The sequence below is a fragment of the Equus caballus genome, chromosome 1 (genome assembly GCF_041296265.1).
Source record: "Equus caballus isolate H_3958 breed thoroughbred chromosome 1, TB-T2T, whole genome shotgun sequence".
NCBI classification, from domain to species: Eukaryota; Metazoa; Chordata; class Mammalia; order Perissodactyla; family Equidae; genus Equus; species Equus caballus.
The window spans coordinates 197,868,881-197,896,369 of NC_091684.1; the positions used below are offsets into that span (position 1 = coordinate 197,868,881).

At 43.1% G+C, this 27,489-nt stretch overlaps 4 protein-coding genes across 14 annotated transcripts in view; 2 read left to right on the forward strand and 2 right to left on the reverse strand.

Moving 5' to 3' along the window:
* L2HGDH (L-2-hydroxyglutarate dehydrogenase) overlaps nucleotides 1-14,824 on the reverse strand; it is a 40,242-nt gene extending 25,418 nt beyond the window's left edge. For 5 of the 6 annotated variants that reach the window (XM_023624938.2, XM_023624945.2, XM_023624942.2 and 2 more), the window contains exons 1-4: nucleotides 14,618-14,824; nucleotides 10,995-11,110; nucleotides 10,148-10,299; nucleotides 4,737-4,868 (exon numbers count right to left, since the gene is read on the reverse strand). In XM_023624938.2, coding sequence (XP_023480706.1) covers nucleotides 4,737-4,868; nucleotides 10,148-10,299; nucleotides 10,995-11,110; nucleotides 14,618-14,757 — 540 coding nt within the window. In that variant the 5' untranslated portion in view covers nucleotides 14,758-14,824. Of the gene's footprint in view, nucleotides 1-4,736; nucleotides 4,869-6,427; nucleotides 6,611-10,147; nucleotides 10,300-10,994; nucleotides 11,111-14,617 lie in introns of all 6 variants that reach the window. The other variant, XM_070242657.1, reaches the window with a different exon arrangement.
* On the forward strand, nucleotides 8,531-8,692 carry LOC111769334 (translation machinery-associated protein 7). The gene has a single exon (XM_023624996.2). The coding sequence runs from the start codon at nucleotides 8,531-8,533 to the stop codon at nucleotides 8,690-8,692; it is 162 nt and encodes a 53-aa protein (XP_023480764.1).
* On the forward strand, nucleotides 13,651-24,631 carry DMAC2L (distal membrane arm assembly component 2 like). Of its 5 annotated transcripts, none has more exons than XM_070242685.1 (5): nucleotides 13,651-14,059; nucleotides 20,926-21,037; nucleotides 21,960-22,168; nucleotides 22,747-22,918; nucleotides 23,704-24,631. In XM_070242685.1, exons 2-5 carry the CDS (start codon nucleotides 20,931-20,933, stop codon nucleotides 23,816-23,818), a joined length of 603 nt encoding a protein of 200 aa, XP_070098786.1. In that variant the 5' UTR covers nucleotides 13,651-14,059; nucleotides 20,926-20,930; the 3' UTR covers nucleotides 23,819-24,631. The 5 variants fall into 5 exon arrangements, with proteins under 5 accessions (XP_070098786.1, XP_070098793.1, XP_023480738.2 ...); XM_070242692.1 differs by having other exon boundaries at nucleotides 13,918-14,059; nucleotides 22,750-22,918; XM_023624970.2 differs by lacking the exon at nucleotides 13,651-14,059 and adding an exon at nucleotides 14,833-14,963 and having other exon boundaries at nucleotides 22,750-22,918.
* CDKL1 (cyclin dependent kinase like 1) overlaps nucleotides 24,510-27,489 on the reverse strand; it is a 56,579-nt gene continuing 53,599 nt past the window's right edge. For both annotated transcript variants that reach the window (XM_003363681.5, XM_070242670.1), the window contains exon 9: nucleotides 24,510-27,385. In XM_003363681.5, the coding sequence (XP_003363729.1) occupies nucleotides 27,278-27,385 (108 nt within the window). In that variant the 3' untranslated portion in view covers nucleotides 24,510-27,277. The remainder of the gene's footprint in view (nucleotides 27,386-27,489) is intronic.

Consider the following 27,489-nt stretch of genomic DNA (forward strand, 5'->3'; position numbering starts at 1 on the left):
AGGACGAGCTCTGCTATAGACTGAATGTTGTGTTCCCCAAAATTCACATGTTGAAACTTAAGCCCCAACACGATGGCATTAGAGGGTGGGGCATTTGGGAGCATTTGATTAGGATGCGAGGGTGGAGCCCCCAGGAATGGGAGTGGTGCCCTTATAAGAGAGGCCCCAGAGAGCTCCCTCACCCCTTCTGCCACGTGAGGTCACAGCGAGATGGGCGTCCGTCAACCAGCAAGTGGGCCCTCACCAGATGTCATCTCTGCCAGAGCCTTGATCTCAGGCTTCCAGCTCCCAGAACTGTGAGAAATAAATTCTGTCATTTATAAGCTACCTAGTCTATGGTACTTTGTTATAGCAGCCCAAACTAAGACAAGCTCTTATTTGGGTTATTCACAACTGTGTTTTTAAACTATCCCAGGCTCTCTCTACAATGTTTTTAAATAGCCTTTTTACTCTACAGAGGAATTGGTATGGTTAAAGGAAATAAACACAATAAAATAACGAGCTACAAGCAAATCATCAGGAAAGTGGGAAATATAAACCAGGGGAAAAGAACACACTAACTAAGCATCCCTAATTATCTTAACAGATAGCATGAAAAGTCCCCAAGTATTTCAAACAAAACCAGTTTGAATTCACCAGAATCACTTAAACAAGCACATCATAATATCTACCACTCCTGAAGATTAACACATGCTGGATGCTTGACACATATTATTTTACTTAATTCTCAGGGCAACAGCTGTTTTACAAATGAGGAGCCTGAAGCTTAGAAAACAGCCCACTCCAGGCCCACAGCTGGCGAAGAGGCAGATGTGAGGTTTGAACTTACGTCTGCCTGCCTTCCCAGCCACCACGTGCTGCTGCTCACCTTACGTAAATCTCCAGTTTATGAAAAAAAAGAGATGATACAGTGACGTAAAATAAAGTTATACGTTAAAAAAATATGTCAAATAATAAATAGGTAAAATAATATGTCAAAATTCCCTGAAGTCTGGGAATTGCTGACCTATGATACACAAGAGTATTGGACAGAAATCAGACATTCTAAAAATGACTATAAATAAGTGGCATTGGTGGTGAGCACAGCTGCCTTTCAAAAATAACTATAAATGGCTTTGGCCTCCTACCTCAAGACTCCCCTCTCTTCTATATCCAATGCTATTCTACATACCATAACTTGATTAACTTTGCTAAATTAGCACATTGTGCATGTCATTCTCCTGTTCAAATCCTTATACGGCTCCCTACAATTAAGATCAGGGGTTGGCAATTTTTTCTGTAAAGACAGTAAATATTTTTGTCTATGTGAGACTTATGACCTCTGTTGCAACTACTCCACTTGGCTGTTTGGTGCAAAGGCAGCCATAGACAATACATAAATGAATGAGCGTGCTTGTATTCCAATAAGACTTTATTTATGGACACTGAAATTGGAATTTCATGTAATTTTCATCTGTCATAAAATATTATTCTTTTTTTAATTTTTTTAACCATTTAAAAATGTGAAAATTACTCTTAGCTCAGAGGCCATAAAAACAGGTGGCAGGCAGGATTTGGCCCACAGGTCATAGTTTGCCAGCCCTGGCTTGTACCATGTACCATCTGCCCAAAGCCTGACAGAAACAGCCAAAATGAGATATTCAATGAGTGTGTCTTCTTTTTAAAGAATCAGTCATTCCTTCCCCATCTCAGAGAGACAAAGACCATATGGACAGAGGAAAACGGAGGAGAAGACCCAGTGTAACCCACAAGCAAGACACTTTGATCATTTGGACTGAGTCCTGGGGACGGGAAAGCTGAGTCCGCTGGAGCTGAAGACGCTATGACCTTCTCTGCAGGAAGAACTCATTCGACACTATTTGGATTCCCAAGTACTATCAGCCTCTTGGGAACTTTAATTAAGAAAATCATATATTGTGACTCAACTTTAACTGTACAACTAAAGATAACTTAAGGGAAAAAATCCATTCCTATCTGTCTTGTGTTCTATCTGTCGTTAGCTTGTAAAAACAGACAAACGAACAAGAAACACATAGAAAACAACATATACTAGCATTAAACATTGAGCCTGTCAAGTATATGGATGGGAAAGGAAGAAATAAAATAGTTATTACTTGCAGATAACATGACTGTACATAGAAACTCAAAAAGAATTTATAAATTGTTAGAATCAATAAGTGAATTTAAAACAACCAAGATGGATACAAGGTCAAAAATCAATTATATTTCCATATATCTGCAACAGAAGTAGAAAATAAACCTTAAAAAAAAAGACTATTTATGTGAGTATCAAAAAACATCAAATATCTAGAAATAAATCTAAGAGAGACATAAGACCTCTACACTGAAAATTATAATACATTTTTGCAATAAATTAAAGATCCTAGATAAACGGAGGGATATACGATGTTCACGAATTAGAATATTCTATATTGTAAAGATGTAAATTATCTCCAAACGGACCTACAGATTCAATGCAATCTCAATCAAAATCATAACAGGTTATCTTGCGGAGTTTAACAAATTAATTCTAAAATATATATGAAAATGCAAACATGCAAGAACAGCCAAGACAACGTTAAAGAACAAAACTGAAGAACTTATTCTACCAGATATCTAGACCCAACAGAAAAATGGGCAAAGGATTTAAACAGGTACTTCACAAAAGAAAATATCCAAATGCCCAGTAAACAAATGAAAAGGCGTACAATTTTAAGAGTCACCAGGGAAATGTAAATTAAAACCATAATATTATACTACTATATACCCACCAGAATAGCTAAAATGAAAACAACAGACAATACCAACCGTTGGTGAAGATAAGGAGCAACTGGAACTCTCATACACTGATGATGAGACTATAAATTGAGACAGTTTGGAAAACTCTTTGGCAGTACCTGCCAAGCTAAACATATGTATAAATTATGACTTTGTAATTTCCCTTCTAGGTATATACCCAACAGAAATGTGTACATGTATTCACCAAAATACATGTGCTAGAATGTTCACAATAGCACTATTTAGAATAGCTCCAAATTGGAAACTAACCAAATGCCCATCAATAGTGGAAAAAATCATGCTACTTTCATACAACAGACATACAGCAATGACAACACACAAACTACAACTATATGCAATGATATGGATGAATTCCATAAACAATAGTAAATTTTAAAAAGTCCAGACACAAACGAGCACATGGTATATGACCCACTTACATAAAATTCAAAAGCCTGTGATGTAAGAAGTCAGGACAGTGGTTACCCTTAAGGGAAAGGTAGTGACTAGGAGGGGCATGAGGAGAATACCGGGAGGCTGGTCGTGTTTTGTCGTTGATCTGAGTGCTGGTCACACTTAATGAAAAGGCATCAAGCTGTACATCTATGATTTCTGTTGTAAGTTATGATTCAATAAAAAGTTCCAAAATATCAGGGCAGACAGAAAACGAGGGTGGAAAGATAAGAAGGAAGTTAGTACATAAACAAAAACACATGCTTAAAGCACTAGGTATCTGGCAGGAGTGGGGCACACATGTGTCTCTGAGCTTCCTTGCAGCCAAGGCAAACAGGGCAACACAACCAGTTAAATGACTCACAGTGTCCACAAGATAAAAACAAGCCAACTGTGCTCAGGAAGAACAAAATATTCTTGGAACTGAGGTCTGAGAGAAATTTCTCCTGAGGGTTCTCAGAGAGACGTTGTGTAACACCGTGAACCAATGTCCTCAACCACACCCTTACAGCAGGAGCCTCAGTGAGTGACACAACCACCTTCTCTACAGGCTGATGCTATAAAACCAAAGCACAATTCAAAGAGAGTAATTTGGGGTCAAGGAGTCGGATGGAGAGAGCAAAACACTACAGTGTAGGTGTGCCTCTCTGAGGGTCTGGAGAGATGCAGAGGAATGAATGGTCTACATACCCTCCAGGCACAAATACTGTCTCTCCAAAGCAGGCTTTTGACAAGCATTGCCTGGCAGTGAGTTCAAGGTCACGCTCTGTAAGCCAAGTACTTAGAGTCCAGCTCCTGTGTATGTCAAGAAAATAGTGGGGCATGCGGTACAGGAGATACAGGCACTCCTTGGAACAGTCAGCGGAATGCGGGTTGGACTGACAGCCTCTGAAAGGCTATCAAGGACAGGCGATATGCAGAGAAACTGTTCTATTATTATTCATGTCTCTTTCACAATGAAAGAAAGATCTGTTTCTGCCTATAGCATGTTTTAAGCAAGCTACTCTACGATCCACCCTTCCAGCCTTATCTCCCTAAAATACAGAGCAGAAATTGTAGGCACCCTCCTCAAAAATTTTCAGTGGCTCCTCATGCCTAATGGATAAACTTCAGAGTTACTAGCGTGAACATCAGTCCCTCCCTGCAGGCCTAGTCCTGCCTTTCCAGTCCCATCGACGTTCTCTCCCCACACGCCCATCTACAATCCAACCACGCCTCACGGCTCAGGGTTCCCAACATGCCAGAAGATCTCAGACCTCCTGTCATCTTTGCTCATATTCTTCAGACCCGGCATTTTCTCATGGGGAAGAAAAAAACCAGGTATCCAGAGTTTGTGGCAATGCCTTCTGGTGGTGTCTCCTCACTGCTTCTGTGACAGGATCATCTAGCTGTTTCTACAATTCTCGCCTCCTATAAACTCACCCTCCGCCTCCAAGTCACAGGCCTGAGCCCTAAATGAACACGTCCCTGTGAGCACGTTCGTGGAGTTACAGTGAATCACTTACCCTGCAATACGGCTCCTTCTTTTTTATATCCTCTGGCTGGATCAGCCTCAGGCCCTGGACACCATTCTGCAGGCCTCTCTCATATAGGGCCTGAAGTCTGGGAATTTCTTCTTGTTCAACAGCTACTATAAGCTTAAAAAAATAAAGACAAAGAACAAGTACAGAGTTAAACATATCATCAGCCATGAAAGATAAATAGAAAATCATTCTATCACTCAAATTGGGTTGATTTTTAAAAATTGTTTTTTTCAGGGGCCAGCCCAGTGGCACAGTGGTTAAGTTTGCATGCTCCACTTCAGCAGCCCAGGATTCACGGGTTCAGATCCCAGCTGCGGACCTCCACACCATTCATCAGGCCAAGCTGTGGTAGGCATCCCACAAACAAAAAATAGAGGAAGATTGGCACAGATGTCAGCTCAGGGCAAATCTTCCTCAAGAAAAAGAGAGAAATTGTTTTCTTCTTCATGTATCTACTTCTCCCTTTTTTCATGACCTCATTCTCCTCCTCCTCCTTCACCAAAAAAAGATATCTTAAGAAAAATGCACTAAAACAAATTTTCCCCAAAGGTGAGATGCAGCCTCAATTTCCACTTCTCCCATCACAGTCTCTACACGTATTGTGGCCATAAGCAAGTGTTATCACTACCACTCGCTCCCTCAGTCCAGAGGGGAAAGAAGCAGAGGCTGCTTAGTCTTTAATTTAGAAAACAAAAACACGAAAATCAGAATGGCCTTATTTCTATAAGAGAATGTGAAATACCAGTGCATCAGAAAGATAGCCAGTATTCAGTATAATGGGATCTCACTAACACAAAACTATCCATTTTATTTCCTGGAATAAAGTACATTACAAACTATTTACTAATACATTCTGTTGCAGAGGAAACAAACAGTAAATTCATCAACTGTACTCAAGACTCTTTTTCTATTTATTTCTGAGCAAAGTATCTGCTGGAGGTAGTGTCTTCCTTACTTGACAGCTGCCAGCAAAGGAAAGCACAGATGACACTCACAGGTACATCAGAATCCACAAACCACATCTCATAGCGAGGAGTCAACAGAACTCCATGAGGAAATGCTTTTAGTCATTGTGTAAAGATTACTTAAATGAACAAAGAATTAATCTTAAAAATAGAAGTGGAATCAAAGGATACTATCAAGAAAGTATAAAGACCACCCACAGAACGGAAGAACATATTTGCAAATCATACAGCTGATAAGGATCTAGTATCCAGAATACATAAAGAACTCTCTACAAACTTTTATAAAATAAATAAGTCCTGGGGAGGTAATTACAGCATGGTAACTGTAGCTAATAATACTGTATTGCATATTTGAAAGTTGCTAAGAGAACAGGTCTTAAAAGTTCTCATCACCAGAAACAAAAAATTTTTTTGTAACTATGTGTGGCGATAGATACTAACTAGACTTATTCTGGTGATCATTTTGCAACATACACAAATATTGATTATGTTGTACAGCTGAAACTAATATAATGTTGTATGTCAATTATACCTCAATAAAAAATAAATAAAAGGACTTTAAACTTGGAAAAAAAAAAAAGAAGAAGTGGGAGAGGGACAGACCTTCAAAAGTTCAAATAAGTGACTGAACCAGAAAAACTGTAAAATCAGGCATTAAGTCACAGTGACGCCACCGTGGCCTGGAAGCAGCAATCTGTACATTAATACCTGGAGCTGAGCTGAGATGGGTTAAAAGCAATGATGTGATCTGATCTGAAGAGGGAATGTGAAGTAGTGTTCAGGGCTCCAGAATGAAGTAGGCTCTACAGAGCTCAAAATCATCCTATGGGCAGGCATGGGGCCTGGTATGTTTCTCAAAGGTGTTCAGTGGATGTTGGCTGGTTCCTTTGGCTTAAAGGATAAAAACAAAAAAACAAAGAAACTCATAACTCAATCATAAAAACTATAAATACAGTATTATATCTTGGTTGTTTCACTTAACACTATGTCAGGACCACTTTCCCACATCATTTAAAAAAAATTTTCATAACATCTTTAATGGTGCCAATGAACTCTTATTTTTAAAAATTACATGGAGAATCCTTAAAAGGGCATATTATGAACACTGTTTGACAACAAAGTAGATAACCTATATGAAACGGACAAATTCTTAGAAAGACACAGACTTCTAAGACTGACTCAAGAAGAAAAAGAAAATCTGAACAAACCTGTAACAAGTAAAGAGACTGAATTAGTTAACTTTAAACTTTCCCACAAAGAAAAGCTCAGGCCCAAGAGCTTTACTCATGAACGCCACCAAATGGTTAAAGAAGAATTATTACCAATTCTTCATAAACTCTTCCAGAAAACAGAAGAGAAGGGAAAACTTCCTAACTAATTCTATGAGGCCAGTATTAGCCTGATACCCAAACCAGACAAAATCATGGAAAGAAAATAAAACTGCAGACCAATGTCCCTCATGAATTTGATGCAATATGAATCAATACAAAAATCCTGAACAATATACCAGTATATTGAAAGCAGCAACATATAAAAAGGATTATATACCATGACCAAGTGAGATTTATCGTAGGATTGCAAGACCAATTTAACATCCAAAAGTCAGTTAATGTAATACACCATATTAATAGAATGAAGGACAAAAACCACATGATTGCCTGAATACCAGCAAAAAAGGCATCTGAGAAAACCCAACACCCTTTCATAATAAAAAACACTCAACAAACTAGGAATAGAAAGGAACTTCCTCAATCTGATAAAGGGCATCTACAAAAACCCCACAGCTATCATCACACTTAACAGTGAAAGATTGAATGCTTTTGCCCTGAAATCAGGAACAACACAAGGATGTCCAATTTCAGTTCTATTCAGCACTGTATTGGAGTTTCTACCCAGGGAAACTAGGCAAGAAAAAAATAGAAAAGGCATTCAAATTGAAAAAGAAGTAAAACTATCTTATTTGCAAACAAGATGATCCTGCATATAGAAAATCCTAAGGAATCCACACACACAAAACTATTAGACTAACAAATGAGTTCAACAAGGTTGCAGGATAAAAGATCAATACACAAAAATCAATCATATTCTCTACATTAGCAATGAATAATCCAAAATGAAATTGAGAAAACAATTCCCCTCACAAAAGCATCAAAAAGAATAAGATACCAAGGAATAAACATAACAAAAGAAGTGCAAGACCTATACAGTGGAAAATAAAAAATATTGCTGAAAGAAATTAAAGATCTAAACAAATGGAAAGACATCCTATGTTCATGGTTTGCAATATTTAATACTGTTAAGATGGCCATACTCCCCAAATTGATCAAAGGATTCAACACAATCTTTATCAAACTCCCAGCTGCCTTTTTGGAGAAACTGACAAACTGACCCTAAAATTCATATGGAAATGCAAGGGACCCAGAATAGTCAAAACAATCTCGAAAAAGAACAAAGTTGGAAGACTCGCACTTCCTGATTTCAAAAAATAACAGAGCTACAGTCATCAAGGTAGTGTGCTACTGGCGTAAGGACAGACATACATCAAAGGAATAGAACTGAGAATCCTAAACATACCCTCTTATATTTATACTCAACTGATTTTTAAAAAAGTTACCAAAACAATGTAGAAAGAATAGTCTTTTCAACTAGTGGATATCCACATGCGAAAGAATGAAGTTGGACCCCTCCCTCACACCATATACCAAAATTAATTAAAAACTGATCATACGCTGGAGGTATGGGTGCAGGGGGTGGGGTGGGGAGCTCAGCAGCGTCTGGGGAAGGGGCAGGAGGCCTGCTGCAAAGGTGCTGATGAAGCAGCCCAAACAGCAGGCCAAGGAAATGGATGAGGACGATAAGGCACTCGAGCAGGAACAAAAAGAGGAGCGTAAGAAATTCGAGGAGCTGAAAGCAACGGCCAAGCAGAAGGCCCCCATGGCCACAGCTGGAATTAAGAAATCGGGCAAGAAGTAAGCTGTTCCTTGTGCCTGGGCGATGGTGATCCCCCACTCCATTCCTGTTTAAACATCTGGAGTCCCTGCCATTACATATGTTGCCACCTGCAGCTAGAATGAAGTGTTGTCTGGGAGCCTGTTGTACATTTAAGAATAAACTTTAGTAGAAAAGAAAAAAATCATACAGTGGCCCATCTCCTCTTTAATTCTTCTCATTCAGCCATTTCTACTTGAGTGTGAGGTCAGAGTGAACCTGGCTCAGAATCTTGCCAAAGTCTGCTCTTCAGTCTTTATTCTACCCTGAATTCTGTACCACTCAGAATTAAACCTACTCACTTGGGGGACAAAAAGGTTGATCATAGATCTAAATGTCGGAGATAAGGCTATAATAAAATTCTCAGAAGAAACATAGAGTAAATTTTCATGATCTAAGGTTAGGCAATGATTTCTTAGATAGGATACTAAAATCACAAGCAACAACAACAAAAAAGATAAACTAGACTTCATGAAAATTAAAAGCCTCTGTTCTTCAAAGGACACCATCAAGAATATAAAAAAGAAAATCTACAGAATGAGAGAAAATATTTAGCAACATTTAAAATATCATTATTACTATTATTCTATTTTAAAGATAAAAAGTATTCTAATATCTTAGTAGTATTTTAGTAAATATCATATAGTTCATAAGGGACTATATCCAGAATATATTAAAAAACAGGTACAACTCAACAATAAAATGACAAACAACCCAATTTTTAAACGGGCAAAAGATTTGTATAGATATTTCTCCAAAGAAGAAAAATGAGTGGCCAAAGAGTATACGAAAAGATGCTCAATATCCTTAATTCCTAGGGAAATGCAAATCAAAACCACAATGAGACACCACTTCACATCCACTAGGTTGGCAAAAATAAAAGAGACAGACAACAACAGGCGCTGGCGAGGATGTGGAGATGTGGGAATCCTCACTAACTGCTGGTAGGAATGTAAAACAGTGGAACACTTTGGAAAACAGTCTGGCAGTCCTCAAACCGTTAAACATGGAGTTACCACGTAACCCAGCAATTCCACTCCTAGGTATGCACCTGAGAGAAATGAAAACATAGGCCCACACAAAAACTTGTACATGAATCATAGCAGCATCTTCATAATAGCCAAAAAGTGGAAACAACCCAAATGTCCATAAACTGATAAACGGATAAACAAAAGGCCGTATACCTCTACAACGGAATATAAAAGGACAGAAGTACTAATACAGGCTACAAGACGAACGAACCCTGACAATGTTATGCTAAGTGAAAGAAGCCAGTCACAAGGACAACATATTGCATGATTTCATTTATATGAAACGTCCAGATTTTGCAAATTACATAGATGCAAAGAAAGAAAAGCCAGGCATTTTTTTATTCAACATTAAACATCACTAAGAAAATGCTAGTTATAAATAAGTCAAGGCCCTGGTAAAACGCCATACCTTGCCGCATTGCTTGTAGGAAATCCCCTTTTGGTTGCAGTACTCATAGATGAGGGCCGCACCTTGCACACATAATCTAGCTTTCAGAGACTCAGGTTTATAATAAATTCCACTATGTATGACACCACTGTTGTGTCCAGTCTGGTGAACAGCTACAGAACGAGAGAAACAGGGTAAGAAAAAGGACATGACTCATACAAAATCTAGGCAGTGGGGCAACAAACTTATAGCTGAAGCTATTAGAGATCACATTATTCTAAACTCCGCTCAAGTTTGTTCTTATAGTCAGAGCACTGGTAGCTTCCTCTGGCGGCCAAGTGTAGTCCGTGTGAAATCCCTCCAGCCCACCTCTGACTTCAGCTACAACCGGTGCACAAACTCACCTCTCACTATCAGCACACCACTTCAAGGGCCCACAAGAGCTCCCTGCATTCTGCCCAGAGCCTTTTCTAATGTTTGGTGGTTTGGCAAACTCAACATCCCTAGTGACAGTCTTCAACCAATAGGGACAGAAGCTGATGGATAAATGAGCACAATCTTGGGAAACATTTGGTAGCTCCTCAGAGGTCCCGGTGGAATGAAGCTCACAGCAGCAACCTTGATAAAGCATCCTCCTCCTTTGCAGTTGACTCTCCCCATCCTCTCACTCCTGTCTCCTCAGATAACCCCTCAAATAAGTGACTTAGACCCCAGTACTAGTCCCAGCTCCGCTTTCTAGAGAACGCAGACTCGGACACTGCCGTCGACATCAGGCATCAATGATGCAGAACTGACGAAACGAACAGGTGCTCCGGTGAAGCTCAAAGAGCAACACTGATAACATACATACCCAATCATACATACATACCTAAATCTTTCTCCTTTTCCAGAACACCAATGGAAAGTGCTGGATGCCGCAGGATGAGGGCTCTGGCAGAGGCAAGCCCCACAATTCCACCACCAACAATGACTACATCAAACGAGCTTTAAGAGAAAGTCATCTTTAAAGTAATGCATGTTTACAGACCTCATCAAACTTCTCATGCATATTTTCATCATCAATGGACAATTAAACTACTAATTTATCATTAAAATCAAATATTCATCAGGCTTTGTGCTATTTCGCTTTATACTAATGAAAAACCCTTTAAAAGTTACAGGCATGGCTGGTGGGTCATACAATCAGCTCCACCAAAGCTGCTCTAAATCTGCAGGGTGCTCTGCCCAGGGTAGGGGGACGCACACATCAGCGATCATCACCCTATTCTCTACCCTCTATTCTTTACAAATCCAAGTGCAGTATTCTGAGGATAAGCCACCATCAAGGCTTTAATGCCTCGGTGTGCAAGAATTTATAATTTTTTTTTTCTGCTGAGAAGGAAACAGCCGGTGAGAACATCAAACCTTAGGGAAATAAGTGGTCCAGAAATGGGCTCAGAACCACAATTTTAGCCATGACAAACCCTGAACACACAACCATTTCACAAATTAGAAAGGGCATGTACAGTCTAACTCTGCAATGAGAAGACTACAAGGTTACCTTCAGCACTGATCTCATGTCAACATATCCAGGTCTTACAGGAACATGGCCAACCCTGCTGCTTCTACACCCCACCTACTTTACCCCCTCCTGTATTACATTATTTTAAGGTAAATCCTAAACATCATTTGTAAATATTTCAATATGTTATTTCTAAAACGTCTCTTAAAAACACACACACAATACCATTATTCTAACTAAAAAAATTAACAAATTTTTATATCATCAAATATTCACTGTAAAACTTTAAGAAGAAAACAAGAAAATCTTTGGGATCTAGGGCTAGGAAGAGTTGACACCAAAAGCATGATCCATAAAAGAAAAAAATTGACAAAATGGACTTCATCAAAATTAAAAACTTTTGCCCTGCAAAGACCCTGTTAAGAGGATAAGAAGACAACCAAAAAATTGGAAGAAAAGACTTGCAAACTACACACCTGACAAAAGACTCACATCTAGACTATATATTAAGAACTCTCAAAGCAAACAAGCCATATCGACAACGAGTGACAGACATGAACAAGCACTTCAACAACGAGGAGGGAGAGTGCTCGCCCCATGGCCGAGCGGTTGAGTTTGCGCGCTCTGCTTCGTTGGCCCAGGGTTTCACCAGGGTGGATCCTGGGCGCAGACATGGCATCTCTAACCAGGCCATGCTGAGGCGGCATCCCACACAGAACAACCAGAAGGACCTACAACTATTATATACAACCATGTACTGGGGGGCTTTGGGGAGAAGAAAAAAAAAGGAGGAGAGATATATAGATGGCAAATAAGCACATGAAAAGATGTTCAATGTCGTTAGTCACTAGGGAAACGCAAATTAAAACTACAATGAGATATCACTCCACCTCTATCAGAATAGCTAGAACAAAAAAAAGTGCTAACACCAAATGCTGGTGAGGATGGAGGAACTGGACCACTCACACATTGCTGGCTGGAATGTAAAATAGTACAGCCACTCTGGAAAAGAGTATGGCAGTTTCTTAAAAAATTAAACGTGCTTACTACATGTCTTAATGACTGCACTCTTGGGCATCTATCCTAGGGAAATGAAAACTTACGTTCATGTAAAACCCTGTACATAAATGTTCATAGCAGCTTTATTCGCATAGCCAAAAACTGGAAAAAGCCCAAACATCCTTCAACTGGCAAGTGGTTAACCAAACTGTGCTACATCCACACCATGGAATGCTATTCGACAATCAGAAGGAAGACACGACCACTACAGGCAGCACCTTGGATGGATCTCCTGGACATTATACCACATGAAAAAAGCCAATCTCAAGAGGTTATATATTGTGCGATTCCACGTACATAATATCCTCAAAATGACAAAATTATAGAGCTGGAAAACAGATTATTGGTTGCCAAGGGTTAGGAAGGTTGGAGAGATGGAAAGTGAATATAAAGGGGTAGGTAACACCAGGGATATCTTTGTATTGATGGAACATTTCTGTTTCTTAATTGGGTGGTAGTTACATAAATTAACACATGATTAAATTGCATAGAAACACACACACACAAGTCTATGTAAAACTGATGAAATCTAAACAAGGTCTGTGGATTGTATGAATGTTAATTTCCTGGTTTTGATATTGTACTGCAGTTATATAAGCTATTATGATTGAGATAAATTGGGTGCATGGTACATGAGAGCTGCTTTTTGGGCAACTTCCTACGTATCTATAATTATTTCAAAATAAAAAGTATAAACAAAACCTTCACCAACCCTACTTTTCTTCCCTTGAGAATCTTTTCAAAACAATTGTCTACATACCCCTACAATGAATCACCAATCCTAGGCCACTGTAATCCCCGTCCAATCCGCTAACACCCAGCAGCCAAAGTCAACTTTTGAGACATTTAATTACTTCTTTAAGACCCTTTAAAAGCCTCCCAATGCTCTTAGAATAAAATTCAACGTGTAGTTAAAGTAAAACAAAAACCCTGCAGCCAGGCAGCCCCTCTCTGGTGTCATCCCACACCATCTCTGCCCGGCTAAGCTCATCAACCTCATCTTGACCACCTTCTAGTTCTCCTAAGAGCCAAGAGCTTTGCAGCTTTAAAGCCTCTGCATAAACCATTCCCTCTACGGAGAGCAGAGAAAAACAGTGGTTTCCGATGTGACCTCCAAACTTCAATTCCCAGGACACTGAATTCTGCAGGCTTCAATTGGCACCCTAACTGCTTCCCCCAGGCCACCTCGATGCAGCCTGTGCCAGGATCCGACTGATTTAAGACCGGAGCCAGATCTTCCAAGTGACACCAGAGACGCCAGCTAAGAAACCGCACATTTGACTGCTTACAGCGCGCCAGGACCTTTAATCCTCAAACGACCACCTGCGGCAGACACTAAGACCCTGGTCACCGCTGAGCCGTCAGGAGCCTCGGTAATCAGCCCAGAGTGGACAGGGAGGAAAGGAGAGCTGCTCCTGACCTCCACTCAGCACCACGTCCCTCGTGCTTTTTCTCCGGCCCACTGACACGACCCGTGATTCCTGCAGGGAGCCCAGGGTCCGGCCGGCTGAGCCAGGCTCCACAGGACGCCACCTCCTCCCGCGCCTGGGCCGGGGGTGGAATAGGGACATAGGGACAGGCGGTTAGCAGGGGCAGGGGTGGAAGAGGGACACGGGGGCAGGGGGCGGGCAGGGGCACAGGGGCAGGGGTGGAATAGGGACACGGGCCGGGGGTGAACAGGGGCAGGGGGTGGGCAGGGGCACAGGGGCAGGGGTGGAATAGGGACACGGGCCGGGGGTGAGCAGGGGTGCAGGGGGTGCAAAGGGACACAGGGGCAGGGGGTGGGCAGGGGCACAGGGGCAGGGGGTGCAAAGGGACACTGGGGCAGGGGTGGAATAGGGCACAGGGGCAGAGGTGGAATAGGGCACAGGCCCGCACGAGGCACCTGGAGGCGGCAGCGCGGGCGGCGGGGTTGGCCGCCGGCGACTCACCTGGTGCTGGCCCTGCGGCCACCGCGGCCCAGCGGCCAGGGAGCCCCCGGCGCGGGCCCCCAACCCCAGGCCAAGGCCCCGGAGAAGCCCCCGCGCGCCCGCGCGCAGGCCCCGCCCAGGTAGCGCAGCGCGGGCGCCATGACCGGCGCCACGACCCCGTCAGCGCGACTCTGCGGGCCCCGCGCGCTCCAGCCCCGCCCCACGCAGGGGCCAATCAGGCGCGCGCCCCCGCCCCACGTGGGAGCGCGGCCGGCGGCCAATGGGCGCGCGCGGCGGGGGGCGGAGGGCAGGCCGCGCCGCCGTCGACGCGGGGACGCTCGCTGGCTCGTTCCCTCCCTCAGACGCTGTGAGTAGGGGCCCGAGGTCCGCGCGGGGCGGGGCTGGGGGTGCTCCCGCTCTGCCCCTGCCCCTCTCCCGTCGCCGGGGTTGCTGAAAGCAGGGCCCGGCTCTTCGACCTTCACCGCCGAGCGGACTCGGGCCCCCGGGAGGAGGTCTGGGCGTGACGACGGGAGGCCCAGCGGTCCCCGGCCCCCCTCCGAGCCCCGCCCCTCGAGGCCCCGCCCCAGCCGCGGGCCCCGCCCCTCGAGGCCCCGCCCTCCGGCCCCGAGGCTCCTCCCCCTCCCGGCGCAGCGCCAGCCGCCCAGTCCCAGGCTGTCTGTCCCGTAGCTGCGCTCTTTGGACTTTTGTGCATCCAGTCCTTCCTGGTCCTGTGACTACGGGCCCCAAGGGGACAGACGGCTCGGTCTCTGCCATCATCTAGCGCTCCCGCCGTTTTTAACTTTTAGGGTCGAGACAGCTGATCAGAACAAAGATGGAGTGATGCGCTGTCTTGCTGGGAGGGCTTTGTGTGAATCTGGTTCGGGTCATTCGTCGGGCTTTGGGAGGTCAGCTCACCCCCCTGCCTCCGACCCTCTGGGAACTGAGCACCGGCCGCGCTGCCCATAGGCTCGTGTGGGGTGGCGGGCGGCGGCCCCGCAGGCGTCAGCCAGGGAAGTTCTCCGTGGATGACTGCTTTTAGTGTGTTTAAATGGTTTTACCGCCTGGACAGTTGTCCGTGGTTTGCTTTATGTGTGAAAACAATGTAGATTGTCATTGCGTGTTCCATCACAAATGAAAAAAACGAGATGGTAATTTTTTAAACTCAGTGTTTTGTTTTGAGATCCTTGTGGATTCCCAAGCAGTTATAAGAACCCGTGGGGGTCCTGTGTACCCATTACCCAGCCCCGCCAGGGATAAGACTTTGCAAAAGGATGGTACTGTATCACAACCAGGAAATTGACCTTGACCGATCTGTTGATCTTGCTCCGATTTCCCCAGTTTCACATTTGTGTGTGCGGTTAGTTCCACAGTTTCTATCACGTGTGTAGATTCCTGTATCCACCACCACAGTCAAGCTACAGCACGGTTCCATCACCACCAGGATCCTCCAGTTTTCCTTTTGTAACTACACCTCCCTCGTGCCAGGGCACCTCCTGCCCCAATCTGTTCTCCCTTTCTAAAATTGTGTCATTTCAAGAATGTTATATAAACAATTATACAATGCATAACTTTTTGGAATTGCTATTTTCACTCGGCGTAATCTGTTGAGATCCATCCAGATTGTTGCCTGTATCAACAGGTCATTCCTTCTTATTGCTGAGTAGTATTTCATGGTGTAGATGTACCACAGTATGTTTAACCGTTCACCCACTGAAGGAATCTGAGTTGTGTCCAGTTTTTAGCTATTTTGGATAAAGCTGCTATGAACATTAGTGTACAGCTTTTTGTGTGAACTTGTTTTTGCTTCTCTGGGATAAATGCCCAAGAGTCCAATTGCTGAGTCATATGACAAGCACATGTTTAGTTTTGTAAGAAACTGACAAAACTGTTTTCCAAGGAAGCTGCACCTTTTTACATTCCCACCAGCAATGTTTGAGTGATCCAGTTTCTCCTCATTGTCACCAGCATTTGGTGGTGTCACTATTTATTTTAATCATTCTACTAGGTATGTAGAGGAAATGGTTATTTTTCAGTTTGCACAGGATGTCTTTGATTTGTTATTAGGTTGAATACAGAACGATAGACTTCTAGGGTCAGACTTTCACGGGCCACCTGGACCTGTGGTAGTGGCTCTTTTACTGTCGTGTGATTTTTCATTGTGTGCTGCTTAGTTTAGCAAGGGGAGAGAACTCACAGGACACATGCCCTTTTTATAAAATTTTTTCTGCTTACCCTTTCCCCAGGTTTCAGTCTGCAGTCGTACACTGCATAGTGACATTTTGGTCAGTGAGGCACTGCTTATACTGCAGCGGTCCCATAGGATTAGACCATGCAGCCTAGGTGTGTAGTAGGCTGTCCCATCTAGGTTTGTGTAAGTATACTCCATAATGTTTGTGCAACAATGAAATTCCCTAATGATTTCTCAGAACTATCTCCATCATCAAGTGATGCATGACTGTACCTTAATTTGTTTCAATTAAGTAATCTCAAATCAAGAGCTCACTTTACGTTCACACACCCTATAATGTCTTTGGTTGGGGACGTTTGCATTCATGACACCTCCTCAGCTGAGAATTCCTGTTCATCTTCCGTCTGTGTCAGAACCTGTAAGATGTATTTCAATGACTGCCATGTAATGTCGGGCTAGGAATGGCTTTTGGGACCTTTGCTTCCAATTCTTAATGAATTGCTCTGTTCTATTTTGTTAGACTCTACACACTTCAGTAATAAGAATTGGCATCAATAATGAGTGATTTGCAGTGAGACAGGTTGTAATTTGGGAAAAATCACCCTAATTCTGATGCCACCCACCCCTCTCTCCTCATTTTTACCACCCTCGAGAACTAGTTCGCTAGGTCAGGTTTTTTGACCACTAAGTTAGCCATCACTTTGAATAGCCCACCATAGTAATTACATTTAATACATGAAAACAGAACTTCGACTCTTAAAAAAAATTAATGTTTTTGTGCAAATAGGAGAACTCTCAATCAAACTGACTCAGAAACACTGTATGTATCCTATTTTGAGTCCCACATTAGAGGTCTGGCCTTCTGTAAGTCACAAACATAATTGCAACTTTTAGAAACATCTGTTCAAACTTATGGCCCTAAGCCATGTTCTGATAGTAAGAAGAAGTTTGGTTTTGTTTTTTAAGGATTTTAATTCCTGAATTACTTATCACAGCAGTAATGTAGTAGCGGTTATTTTTTAACTTGGTTTTTACTGCTTTCTTCTAATTCGTTAGTGTTAAATTCACCACTGGCCAGTAGAGGTCTCCTCTTCCCCTGCAGAAAGCAGTCTCAGAGGCTGCTTGGATTCCGCTGAAATTCCTGAAATCAATTAGCAAAGTCACAGTTTTTATTTTTTTACCCTTATTGCCAAATAAAAATTTGGGGTTTGTTTTTTATTTTTGAGGAAGATCAGCCCTGAGCTAACATCTGCTGCCAATCCTCCTCTTTTTGCTGAGGAAGACTGGCCCTGAGCTAACATCTGTGCCCATCTTCCTCTACTTTGTATGTGGGACACCTGCCACAGCATGGCTTGACAAACGGTGCCATGTCCACACCCGAGATCTGAACCAACGAACCCCGGGCCGCTGAAACGGAACATGCACACTTAACTGCTGCGCCACCAGGCCGGCCCCTAAAAATTTTGTTTTTACGTTTAAATTATTTTAAGTATAATAGTATTTTTAGAGATCACAGCCGGGGTGAATGTGGCCTTTCCTTTAAGCTGAGTAATGAGGTGGGCCGAGTGAATCCGGTGAGGGTACTTCAGTTCTCACGGACTGCTCTCATTTACCTGCTCAGTGAGTCTCTCTGGTTCTCCCTTTCTCTCTGGAAAAATACCAGCCACTGGAGACTTAATTAGCAAATGTTCATTTCACGCTGGCACCAGGGAGATGGCACTGTGCCGGGTGCTAAGGACACGAGAAAGAATGAGATGTGGTCCTTGCTCTTCTCTTCTCCCTGCATACTTTTGTTTCTTCTGCCCAACTGGGAACGGTAAGACGCATCTCACAGGACACCTCTGATGTGAAGCCTCGCCCTCACGCCCTCCTCCAGGCTCTCAGACTCGTTCGTCCCTCTGTGAACACACCATATTGCATGTTCTTTCTTTACATGTTGTCTGTCTTCTTCACGAGACTGTACGTTCTATGAGGACAGGAATGTTTGTCTCTCCTTGTTTGTTTTGTTTTTATCTTACCATTGTATCTCTTGCACTAAGTTTAGCAGACATTCAGTAAATATTTATTGAGTGAATGAATGGATGGGTGGATGGAGATGGCATTTGAATAAAGTCTTGAGGTTGGGTAAGATTTCCACAGTCAGGATGGGGGGCCGGGAAGGGACAGTAAGTAGAGGGAGCAGCCTGAGTTGAAGCCAGAAAGCCCAGATGTGTAAATGAAGTTGCAGCCAATGGAGCTGTTAGAGGCGGGCACAGGGGAGAGCTTTAACACAAAGCGGGAGGGGCCGGGGCGTGGGAGTGGGAGCGGGAGGTTTGCAGTAAGGAAGGCAGAGTGATGGCAGAGAAGGCGGAGGGCAGGTGCGCCAAGTTGCGCCCTCAGACCTCGTCTCTCTCAGCATCCTCAGTCACTGCCTCAGCTCTAGGTGGTTCCCACTCAGGCCTCTTTCTGTTCCTCTTCATTTCCTGCGTTCTAGAACCATCCAGTGACTGAGGAAGGAGCCCTGGTCTGGTAGGAGAGAGAACTAGGTTTGCATTTCAGCGCTGCCACCACTTAGCCATGAAACCTTGGGCAAGTCCTTTTAAACACGTGCGTTTATTAATACCCCGCCTTGTTCCAGAAAGGATTTAGGGTGTCAGCAAGTTTCTTATTATCAGGGCTTCGCTTTCCTCATCTCTAAGTGAGAGGTTTAGTCTGGGTGGCCTGAGTTCCTTCCAGCTCTACAATTTTGTGACTATGATTCTAGTGATTTGTTGGTCATTTCCACTTAGAAGTGCTGCCAACACTTCATATTTAGAATATAAAAAACTGGGGGGAGAAACCCTGAACCCACAACCCGGATTTCTGTTAATGGCATCACTATCTACCAGTGACCCAGGACCAAAACTTACGTCATCCTCAGCGCCTCTGGCCGTTGCCGTGTGTCTCCCTCCCAGGCCATGTGGAGTGCCCTCTGCGGTGCCCTTCCCTTTCTTCCCGGCACCACGGGAAAAGCCCTGGCTAGCTGACTCTCTGTCCTGTTCTGTTGATCCTCGACCTTGCTGCCGCTGTCTGAGTAGTATTCCCGAATCGTAGCTCCGACAGTCCAGTGCTCTGCGCTGAAACCTCGCTGACTCCCGGCTGCCTGCAGAAGACCGTGCAAACGCCTGGCCGACCGTGCCACAGCCCTCCTGACCTGACTTCGTAAACTGTCGGCCTCCTCCCCTGGCCCCACGTGCTGCCCAAAGTGAACCACCACAGCCTGAAACATTCCGGCCCCCACTGGTCACCCGACAGAACTTTTCCTGGCATCCGTGTCTGTTGAAACCCTGGTCTGTCCTTATTTTCACTCTTTGGGGTATTTATCAGGTTCCGTCATGCATTTTGAGGACCTGGTGACTCATTTTCGCTCACTGCAGCCTGATTTCGGTCATCAGCTCCTCAAAGGCAGAGACCACCTTTCGTTTGTCTGTGTCTTTGCTGCACCGGGCGCACACTAGAGAAACTCGAATTGAGGTTAATCACGTGGAGACCCAATCCAGAAATCCCTGTCTCAACTCACAGTTCCAGACTTTTACAGCTGGAAATCGTCTGAGCAAATCGTCTCATCTTACAAATGAGAAGGCCCAGGTGGGAGAGTTGGCCCCGCCTGGCCCATCTCTCCCGGCTGCCCTGGCAGTGCTTTGACTGCTGTGCTGGCACGATTGCAGCCTGCCATGGGGAGGTCTGCTGTGTCTCCTCCCTCTTCTTGCGTGTGAGTGTCTTACCCTCCGCACGTTGTCCCCTGGTGACTGTCTGTCACGGTGACACTGGAAATGCAGAGTGCAAGTGGAGCTGGTTCCAGCAAGTTTGTAGGTGCACTGCCCGAGTGGACACCAGGTGGCAACACTGCAGGCCAGCTCCAGTTGAGGATTGAACAATGGGACTTGACGTCAAGGCTGGAAGGAACCATGGAGACCCTCCAGTTCAGCCCCTCGTTTTTGCAGCAAAAGAAACCAAGAAACAGAGACCAGAGTGACTTGCCCAGTAACTACTGAGGGGCAAGCGAGTCATCAGCTTTCTCGGCACGGAGTCTTGACTTTGAAGCTGTGGAGTGAGTTACTATGTGTATGGGACTCAGATTGCCAGCTGATGATCTAATACGAATACTGTTTTGTGTGTCTAGATCCAATGATGCTGTTTGGAACAATTTCCCAGCGGTTGTGTGGCTTAAAGAAACTCCCATGGTCATGTGACTCCAGACACTTCTGGGGCTGGTTGAATGCAGTGTTTAATAAGTAAGTTACTCAACCAAAGTGAAGAAACTTGGGGACTGTTACAGCTTGATGACTTTCCAGCAGCTAATTTGTTTATTTGTTGTATTTCACATGTTTTTGTGCAATGTATGCAGTATGATCCTAATTTTGTTCAAAAACAAACAAATAAAACATACACACAAGCACTCAATAAAGACCAGAAAAATAGATGACAGAATATGAACAGTGACTGTCGGGTCAGGATTTCAGTGATTTTTCTTTTGTTTGTCGTTTTGATGCCTTCCAGGTTTTCTAAAATGAACATTTATTGTATGATAAGAAAAGCTCAGTAAATGTACTTTTAGAATGTTTTATTCTATGGCTTCTTAAGGGATGTAGTTAGCCTTCTGAATACTATCCAGGAAACTCAAGTTTTTGAAAAGTCAGTGGGTTGCATGCTTAGAAATATTTTGAAACTAATGAAACTAACCTCCTCTTTGCCTAATACAGCACTCATACCACTAACTAGAGAAACAGGCATATGTAGACATTAATAAATATCACTAAATGACATTAATTTGGACAAAGGTTCAAAATTATTCCCTCTTTAATCTTGTATCATTAATAAAAATGATAACCAAGTCTAGTCATTCATTCAGTGCGTAGTTACTGAGTACCTCCTGGTGTCAAGCTACTGTGCAACACGAACCCATGAAGACTCGTGTCGGCCTGATAAACTCATCAAAATAGCATGTCTTGACAGAGTTCACTTGGAAACAAAAACAAAAGCATACAGGGTAGCAGGCAGAGCCATCGTATGTTTTTACGTGGCCCTCACTGATATATGTCTCTCCCGCCTCATTTGAAATGAAAAGTTGTTGCTATTCTGTATTTATTTGGTGAATCTAGGTAAGAAGCCAGTGATCACGGTGAAAGCTAACTGCTTTTGTCCTCCGGCCGACAGAGTGGATCACGAACGCATCCGGGACGTTGGTCCCGACAGGGCGGCGTCCGAGTGGCTGCTGCGCTGTGGGGCTATGGTGCGCTACCAGGGCCAGGAGAGGTGGCAGAAGGACTACAACCACCTCCCGACAGGCCCTCTGGACAAATACAAGATTCAGGCGATCGACGCCACCGACTCCTGTATCATGAACATTGGGTTTGACCACATGGGTAACTGCCTGTCCTTTGCTTATGGGAAATGCTGTGGGTCGCAGTGACACTTTGTTACAGTTGACGTGCGGTTGTGATCATGGGTGTGTCCTTCGTGCCCTTTCAGTACAATCCAGTTAGTTTCCTTCTGTGCTTGATACTTATTTTTAAATTAGAGGTCACACCTTCCTCTTCTTTCTCCCCTCACTAAGCTTGTCTCTACATGCCTTTATTCTGTGGTTTATTGACTTAAAATCCAAGGCCTTATTTGTCAAGCCGTCTTTGTCAAACTTCTGTCCTGAGAAACCCTCGGTAACATAGGAATAATCGTATCCACACAGCCTCTGCTTGCGTGGGTCTTTCTTCCTCTAGCACAAGGGCATCTGAGTGCAGACCGGCCTTGTCCATCAGCGCAGCCTGTCTAGTGAATACCTTGTGTGGTTAGAGGGTTGACTAATCCATCCAGTTTTCCTGGAACTGAAAGGTTTCCCGGGACATGGGACATTCAATCCTAAAACCAGAGCAGTCCTGGGCAAATTCGGACAGTTGGTCATCTTAAAGGTACAGCAGATTCTTCAACTGGACTTTGTTTTCCCCAGAAGGCCTACGGCATGTGGAAAAAATAAGGCTCTGCAAGTGTCATTACATCGAGGATGCCTGTTTGGAGAGACTTAGTCAACTTGAAAACTTACAGAAAAGCGTGTTGGAAATGGAAATAATTTCCTGTGGGAATGTCACAGACAAAGGGGTGGCAGCTTTGCACCGTCTGAGGTATGTGGTCAGGGCCCCGGTGGAAACTTGATGATGTTCAGGTGAGTGAGCAGCATTTACAGCAGTGGAGGGGTGGTGTCTTTTTTCAGTTCTGAAAAATGTAATTTAAGAAAACGACTGAACTTTCATCTATATTACTTTAAAACAGTTAAAATTATCGACCTTAACATGTTATGGTTTTATTGCATTTTTTAGGGAGCATCTTTTTAAAAAGTTGCATGCACACAAAGCCCTGTGTGGTGCCTGCTATGGTCAGCTCTCGATGAGCATCCGCCATTGAGTGCCCTCGCCGTCTTTAAAGCAGTTTCCCCGTGTTCTGCCAGCAACCTCGGTATTACAGGAAGTTTGGGGAACTTTAAACATTAGAACCAAAAGTACCAGATTGTCTGGTACATTAGTTGAGGCTTCATCTTTTAATAGAAATTTGAGTTCCTTTAAGAACTTTCCCAGTTTTTTTCCCTTTCTGGGTCAGGATTCATATTTTGTATTTCACATGCAGAGGACTTCTGTGCCATAATGTACGTATAATATTTGGAAGGATCCAGCTAGAATTACTGATGTAGTTCAGAAGAACCAATCTTTCCAAAGTCTGCCTTAGTTCCTGGCGTGAATTCATTTAAGGTCGTGCTCTCAGGTGACTGTTCTAGGTGTCATTTTGAAAGTGTAGGGTGATAGAAACACATTCTGTGTGTAATTTTTTCTAAAAGTCAATAAATCAAGTTTATTTTAATGCTATAAGAGTAAAGGCCAAACTGAAGTAACTTTTTTTCTTTCTCTTTTTGCAGAAACCTCAAGTATTTGTTGTTAAGTGATCTTCCTGGAATAAGAGAAAAAGAAAACCTTGTCCAAGTCTTTAAAACAACACTGCCTTCTCTGGAACTAAAATTAGATTTGAAGTAAAATAATAATATTCAATAAGTGTCTTATTTCAATATGAAGTATCATTTGAAATTGGCGATCCTAAACAGCAACAAATATTATATAATCATCAATAAAATTATACGGATGCCATACCATGACATTTTAGAAGCAGAGAGTCCATCATGTAGAAAATAAATATTCAGATGTGACTCACTCAAGTTACTAAGTTGGAAGGGAGAATTTATGTACATTAAGTCATTTAAGAAAAATGTAAACCAGGTAGCATTTTAATTTGAATGTATTCCTCATATAGATAGCTCTTGATGTAGATATTCTTTATTGTATTTTAACAGTAATTTGTTACATTTTACTTGAAAGTTATTGAAGCATGTTCCTATGAATGTACAGTTATGAAACACTGAAAGCTACATTTCAGATCCCTGATGGAGGAGCCACTCACACCAAGTGGTCTGGTTGACGAGGCTTCATGTTGCTCCCAGGATTTGCATGCTCATTCTTGTGGTCTTTATTATACACACCCTTTCTCTGAATGAATAGCTCTGGCTACTTTGTCTGTTTTGTAAGCTTAGTCTGTTGTTTTTTTCTGTGTGTAAAGTTTTTTAAAACTAGTCATAAATGCTTGGCTGAATTCAAATAGTTGTGCTGGTTGTGGTGGAACAGAGGGAACATTCATGAAGACCAGCCCAGCTGTGATAAAGAATATCATAAATAGATAAAAATAGATCTTTATTTTTACCCACTTGAAATGGCCCTGATTCTGTTATTAATCATATACCAACTTGTTTGTGGACTTCTGTATGTTTGGTTTGAACATTAAGTTGTTGAATACAACCTTGAGTAGAAATTATTTTTTCTCCCCAAAGCCTCAGTACATAGTTGTATATCCTAGTTGCAGGTCATTCTGGTTCCTCTATGTGGGATGCTGCCACAGTGTGGCCTGATGAGCCGTGCCATGTCCACTCCCAGGATCCGAACCAGCGAAACCCCGGGCCGCCGAAGCAGAATGCACGAACTTAAGCACTTGGCCCTGGGGCCAGCCCCCAGTGGAAATAGTTTTAAACACTTTCTATGATGCAACATTCAGGAAGAAAAAGGAATTTTAGTTGGGTTTAGAACAAGCTAAGGTAAATAGCACATAGCATAAATGATACACTATTTACTAATATAATCGCAGCTGACATTTAAAAAAATCAGAAAATAGTAAAAAAAAAAAAAAGACAAGGATGTAGAACAGTCTTCATGAAACTGATGATTCCATGCTGCAGAAAGGATTACAGATACGGTGAAATTAAGCATAGGCATACATTTAGTAGAACTCGAGAGAAAAGAGATGAACACTTCTCCCTCAGGTTTGATTACTGGGTGGTGAGGCAAACGGTTCACCACAGTTTAGTCTGGAGCTCCTTTTCTATTCTGCGTGGTTTTCAGTAAAACTACTAGATGAGTTAGGCAGTTGTAGTCATCTGCCTCGTCAAGTGCATTGTTTTGGGTTAAGGAAAAAAACCCAAAAACTATAAACTACTCACAGAAGTTGGATGTCCTTCCCTGTCATCTGAATCAAGGCTGTGTAACAAGAATAAGATAATCCTGGGACTCGTACTGAATCCACTATCAGCTCCATGCAAGGAGCTACCGACATCAGGGGGCCTTAGGAAACCACTGAACAGGCTGGGGGAGCCAGAGTTCTTGAACGGACGCCAGCATTTGGTGGATTACTTAGCAGTGAGTGAACAGGGTCAAATGTTCTCATGAAGAAAATCAACATAGCAGTAAATAGGGTGCAGAAGAAACCTTTTGAAGATACAGTAACCTACAACTTCAAAAGCCGCAGCTGAGAACTGCTAGGAAATAGCAGCAGGACGTCAACCAAAATGGTGCTGATCTGTGAGATGCGAGCTCCATGTTGCCCTGTATCCAGGGAACAGGCATGAAGAAGCTTTCTGAATAGGAGCAAAATCAAGGCCAAATCAAAGCTAGGAGTCCTCAATATCACTTTGGACTACTTTCTCATTATTAGCTATCTTCCAGTTGCCAGGATGGTATATATACACGTGTATGTAGATATATATGCATGTGTGTGTATATATACATACATACATATGTATAGTGTAAAAAGATATTTCAGGGAAAACATCAGTTTGCAACCTACTGTCTTTCATGGCCCAAGTGAAAGCTCACAAGCAGTGTCTTCTGAAACCCAGATTGCTATAGCCAGTCCTGCCTGTCGATCTGTCTCCAGGTTGGAGGCGGAGCTGGACAGAATGAAGTACTAATTACTTTCAGGCTGACAGGCCTGTTCCTGCGAAGCCTGTAGGCCTTGTTCTTGATCACCTCATCAGCCATGGAGCCTGTGCCTCTGTGGGAAGGGCAACTGTGCCCATGGAGATGGGTTACGGTAAATCTGTCTCCCAGCAGAATGACTAAGACGCATCCTTTACTCAAGGCAAAGCATATTGAGAGATGTCTATAAACACATCATTAAATATATAAGCATGTGAACCACACTTTTATGATAATCCATATGATTTTAAATATTTTGAGCAACTCTTAAATCTCCCCAAAAATGTTTTAAAATATAAAAATCAAGAGAGCAAGCAGGGAATGGAATTTTAAACATTTTGATTTCAAGAACTAAAACTCTCCTCAAATATGATGTTGAGGCAATCTGAAAAGGCAGGAGATAGGATTCAAGGCAACAGACCCAGGGAAATACGGGGGTTCTATAAGTGTTTTTTTTTTGAGGAAGACTGGCCCTGAGCTAACATCTGTGCCCATCTTCCTCTATTTTATATGTGGGATGCCTGCCACAGCATGGCTTGATAAGGAGTGCATAGGTCCACGCTTGGGATCCGAACCAGCAAACCCTGGGCTGCCAAAGCAGAGTGAGCAAACTTAACTGCTACACCACCTGGCTGGCCCCTCTGTAATCGACTTTTCACTTGTTGCATATGGTACAATGGACACCCAAATCTTTTTTTTGCTGAGGAAGATTTACCCTGAGCTAACATCTGTGCCAATCTTCCTCTATTTTGTATGTAGGTCACCACCACAGCATGGCCGTCAATGAGTGGTGTACGTCCACTCCCAGGAACAGAACCCAGGCCTCCAAAGCAGCGTACACTGAACTTAACCACTAAGTCATGGGACCAGCCCCACAAATCCTTTTTACATCTCTAATTCTGCCAGAGGTATGGGCAGTAGATACGGTTTATATTCTGATCATAAGGCCAGCTACTTAGATACAACAAAAATACAAGTGAAAATCTCGGCAAGTTTTTCCTTCCTGCCCTGGACGCCACCATCACACATGGAAGACTGCCTCTGGAATTTCCCTTCCAGTCCTGCCAAGTGGCTGCCCCGAGTTAGTTACTTCTGTTTCCTCCTGATGTTTTTTCAACGTTGTGATTTCAATCAAATGTATGTTTCATTTTTTCAAATCATTGATTAACGCTTTTTTGTCATCCATCTCCAAGCTCCTTAGATGTTTGGAAATCGATAGTCCGGTTTCTTGGTGTAACAGTGGTACTTCTTGTTACCAAGGGCGGGAAGGATGCTACTGGTGGTCAGCTGAGGCAGGCACTGCAGCTGAAAATACAAACACAGAATCAGGGTCAATGCCGGCACTTTTCTCATTACTGATAACACATCGCGAAAGAGGTAAATAAGTTTTTCAGCACAGAAACGCTTTT